The sequence below is a fragment of the Malus domestica genome, chromosome 14 (genome assembly GCF_042453785.1).
Source record: "Malus domestica chromosome 14, GDT2T_hap1".
Taxonomy (NCBI): domain Eukaryota; kingdom Viridiplantae; phylum Streptophyta; class Magnoliopsida; order Rosales; family Rosaceae; genus Malus; species Malus domestica.
Window position 1 is genome coordinate 3,851,534 of NC_091674.1, and position 4,967 is coordinate 3,856,500.

Here is a 4,967-nt window from a genome sequence, read left to right on the forward strand (position 1 = left end):
GTTCACTTGTTGAAGCATTCATCCAAGAGACTTATAGGTTATACATGCACCTGAAGTATCAAGTTTGATCTCACTCTCCCGAACATCATTTGTATCCATACTAGTTCGATTTCCCCTCCCCCTCCCCAACATCATTTTTTCTTGGATTTAACTTTATAGTTCACTTGTTAAAGCATTCATTCAAGAGACTTTAGGTTATACATGCGCCTGAAGTATCAAGTTTGATCTCACTCTCCCGAACATCATTTGTATCCATACTAGTTCGATTTCCCCCTCCCCAACATCATTTTTTTCTCGGATTTAACATATAGCTCACTTGTTTAAAGCATTCACCCAAAAGACTTGTAGGTTATACATGCACCTGAAGTCTCGAGTTTAATTTCACCCTCCCGAACATCATTTGTATCCAACACGAGTTCGATTTCCCCCTCCCCAACATCATTTATATCCAACAAAAAGAAATGTGTGGTACAAATTTAGAGGTGTTAAAGTTCGGTACCTTAGTAAGTATGATCATGAATAAAGTCAAAAACAATCCCACACCGATCATTTTACAAAGAAGGTTTTTGAATAAAGGCAGATGCCACCAATCTTGGCTTTATAAACTCCACATATGCTGGTGGACAACATGAAGAAAACACAAACATCTCATCATACAAGCCAGCTTAAACAGCAGATGTCGTTGCACAAGTACTTATTAATGTAATAAAAACAATCAAACTATCAAGCGACAAGGTTAGAAGAACCTCCTGCAAGGGCCGTGATTGGGGCCGCTGTGATTTGGGCCTCGGCCACCTGGAGCAGGCCAGCTTCCACTCTCCTTGTCATATCCTCGACAGACACCTTCACTACATCCCTCCTCATGCCAATGTCAGCAGCATACCTACTAGCACAGTAGACTCCAATGGCAGTTGCGGCCATCCCATAAACATTGGTTGTGACAAGACGCAATGGCGTGGACAAAACAGCTGCAAGAGGTCCCCCTATGATGGATACTGCTTGGCCACTTTGCCCGATTGTTCTTTGATCCAGAACAAGCAGTCCCGTTTTGCAGTAAATAGCAAAGTCTTCACAGTTGTTCTTGAACACGTTGTAGCAACCAAAGCCATTCTCAAACAGGTATTTTGCTCGATGGACCACAACATCGTTTGGGTCTGAGACTGCAAGGGTACAGGTTCCGCCGCGTGCTTTTGCAATAAAAATAGCAGGGTTGACAGCATATTCAAAACGATACAAGATGCCACCTGCAAGAAAGCAGTTCAGGCATGAGGAGAGAACACCGCTGCCCTCTTCCCGTGGAGTGCAAATTTGGCAGGGTTGTCGAGGTTGGGCTGGCCCTGAGCTAACCAAGAGAAGATCCAGCATCGTCCCCGTTCCTACTTCTTGTCCACGTCTGGTAAAATGAATGACTGTGTCATTCCCAACATAGATGCCTGTCCTTTGCCATGCACAGGAAGGATATTTATCAAAAAACAGGTATAAAGAACACAGAACTAAGAAAACTGGTCATATTGTAACTGAGCGGTATCACAAAAAAGAGGCAATAGATGATTCCTAAACAGAACCATTTGGATCCGAATGAGTATCGCCCAGCCTTGAAAATGCAAATGGTACCTCTTCAGGATATTCACTTCTAAATGCACACAAAAGATTAATGAACAAACATATCATTGCTGCGAACAGAAAATAAGAGCGATGTCCTTGTTGTACAGAACCATTCATGACATTTCTTGAACTCAAATTAGTTAACCAAGATTTAGGTCAATGTTATGAGGAACGATATCCCCCGGACATAAAACTCCAACAAGGAGAAACTAAGGATCGTCACTCATAATCAAGACAAAATTCTAGAGAGCAATATAACCTACAATGCATAGCCCGCCTGCCCGCCCTCTTAGATAATTTATAACTTTACCCAGCTTTGATAATACCTTAAGAACACAAAAATTTTATTTCTTTATTTGTTCATTTTTTTGGGTTTGAAGCAACGCCATTGCAGTGCCACAGAGGCAGGTACTAAAATTTTGAGGTATTTAACACTATTAATGACTCTGGAGTAAAGAGATAAGAAAAGTAGTGATGGTTGGAAAACATGAAGTTTAAAGTGGTTAATAATGCCACTCAAAAACAACCCTAACACAATTAGAGGCGCAGATAAAGATGCATAGCAATCAGGTCCGAGGGTGATGGACTGGAAGGAAACATTGTAGGAGCTATAGACTCTAGTCTCTAGAAAAAAGAACTTGTTCAAAGATATCTCCAGCTCCCATGGGGTAAACCACAGCTGCAATGTACCAAAGAAACCAAAGGCCACTGGGTTTATTAGGGCATGACTAGTTTGGTATTGCTGTGCTTTGAAAAAAAGCTGCTGTGAGAATAAGCGGCTGTGCTGTGAGAATAAGCGGCTGTGAAATAAATCAGCAGAGTGTTTGGTAAATTTTTTTGTAAAAGTGCTTTTTGAAAAAAAAAGCAGTCTGATAGTGAGTTTTTTCATTAAAGGAGTACTGTAGTTATGTGTGCTTTGAAAAAAAGCCAGTTTTCCAAAGCTACAAATGGCAGCTTCAGCTTTTTCCTTTGATTTCAGCTTATTCTCACAGCAGCTTCCAAAATAAGCCATTTTTTTTTTAGTTTACCAAACACTAAAAACACTCCCAGCTTTTTTTCATAGGAGCTTTTTTTAAAATCACCTCAACCCCAAACTGGGGCTTAGTAGCTCCCATGTAAACTACTACACTCGTCATCAGGCATGCACCTACTTCAGCCCATTAAGCAAAATCATATCGATTTATAACATTCCTCAAAAATGAGAAGCTGGTGGTTTCTTGGAAACGAAAGACAATACACGCTAGCAAACAATACGCTTGGCGCTGCATCATAGCCATACTGGGTAGATTATTGCAACCATATACGTATGAAACGAGGGCAATGAAGCAACGATTTTCGGGCTTTATTTATCGAATTAAACTAAATAAATGTGGTTAGAACTCAAATGCCACATGATCAAATCATCATTTTCTAATAATCATTAAAAAAAAACCTCATGGAGTTTAAAGTTCCCATCTTTCCCATAAACTTTAATCACATAAAAGTCCTTAAAATTTGTATAATCTTAATTCTTAATCCACCGATCATTGCCTCAGAAATCGAAAACAAGCAAGCTACTCTAACATCCAAACCATGTAATTTCTTAACCAAAAAAAGGAAATTTAAAACAAAAAATCAATGGAAAAAAAATAGGAAGGTAGAGAGAGAGAGAGAGAGAGAGAGAGAACCGTGATGGGCGTAGATATAAGCAGTCCTCCAAGAGTAGATGTGATCCCCTGGCTTCAAGCTCCCCTTATCCACCCTGCATCAATTCATTCCACAACACATACGGATTTCAATTCCCATTCCTTCAAATTTTCAAAACCCACAAAAAAAAAAAAAAAATTTCCTGCTTTCCCAAAAAAATAAAAAAAATGGAAGATCATACCTGTTGGAGAGCAGCCCCATTCTCTTCTGTTTGCTTTTTCTGTTCTTCTTCTTCTTCTTTTGATTTGTGAGGGAAAAGAGTTTAATTCGTGGGGAATTTGATTCCTGGGGATTAAAGGGCAAAGGAAGGAGGGATAAAAAGCGACGTGGGGTTCCTTCTTGTAAAAAGGAAACGAAAACGGAAGGCAAACCTTACTCATTAAGGTAATGGGGGAACAGCTGTGGCAGGATTTCCACGCGTCCGACGGGACAGCCTCCGCACAGTCATCGTGTACAATGCCGACTGAGGCCCGGACATTTGCCCTCGCTAGTGCCTAGCCAGTGGCGATGGGCGAAGTTCATTGTTCGGCCCAAAATGTTGTCTTTTTATCAACGGCCCAAAATCTTATTCGGTTAATATATTGTCGTTGGATGCTTAGGAGAGCAAAGCTCGTTGTCTTATCAACAGCTTAAGGATTGGATTGGTATTGTTATGCTTTGAAAAAAAATTGATTCTGCTGTGCTGTGAGAATAAACTTATTTTTGCTGCTTCACGTTTTCAGTTTTTTTTCATCCAAAACTGTGAAAATAAGTTATTTTTAAGTGTTTACCAAACATCTTTTTGAACTCAGCTTTTTTTTTTATACCCACTTTTTATAAAAGCACATCAGTACTAAACCAGTACTAAAATTGATTAAACATCAATCTTTTTTTGTTCTCTAGACATCAGTTTTTTTACATTTGCATTGTTCTTGATCAAATTATACGATGTCATAGACATTATTTTACTAGAATGAGATGCAGGGTTATGCTAAATCCATTTTATATAAGTCCTTATAAATATAAAGACTATATTCTCCTACAATTTCATTCTAAATGAGACTGATGGCAGTAGCTGAAACGGGTTAGCAGGTTGCAGATCATACTCATGGGTTACTTGTATAGTTCCAAGGGTAAGGTTTCTGAAAATCTTAAAACAAGTTGGTTTGACCTACATCGACGTAATAAGAAAAACTTTTTAATGTGCTAGAAACACAACTTGATACACTGAAACTCTCTCTTACATTGAGTTTGAAGCATCTAAGAGGGCTCCTCCAAGTTGGTTCCCAAAAAGGTTAGATATTTACTCTCTCTTGTTTTGGGCCGTTTAACCCTTTTATCTTAGGACCAATGTCATGTATTTCTATAAGTTAGTCACATGGCCCAAAATCACTTTCTAATTGGTTTACATGAAATGGGTCCCTTTTTCTAGTTCATTTAGATTACAAAACCAAGTTCTTTTAATTTAGAAATGACGATACTTGGCTCCTTATATAAGGTAATCATTTTGACTCAATTGTTAACACATTTTGGCATACATATCAAATATCTAATTTTTCTTGATGGGGAAATGACTATTTTCGGATTCGAATATGTTGTCTCTCAAGTCGAAGAAATCCAAAAATTGATCTATGAACTGCACTTCAAGGGATATGAGATCAATGAGCATTTCCAAGTTGGGGAAATAATTGAGAAAT

The 4,967-nt window shown here is 38.7% G+C and overlaps 1 protein-coding gene across 1 annotated transcript; it reads right to left on the reverse strand.

The window, feature by feature from the left end:
• Nucleotides 1-483: 483 nt before the first annotated feature.
• Nucleotides 484-3,828, reverse strand: LOC103430979 (protein LEAD-SENSITIVE 1). The gene is made up of 3 exons (XM_008369128.4): nt 3,473-3,828; nt 3,273-3,346; nt 484-1,433 (listed from the first exon to the last, which is right to left on the reverse strand). The coding sequence occupies exons 1-3, from the start codon at nt 3,490-3,492 to the stop codon at nt 724-726; spliced, it is 804 nt and encodes a 267-aa protein (XP_008367350.3). The 5' UTR covers nt 3,493-3,828; the 3' UTR covers nt 484-723.
• Between the last annotated feature and the right edge of the window lie 1,139 nt (nt 3,829-4,967).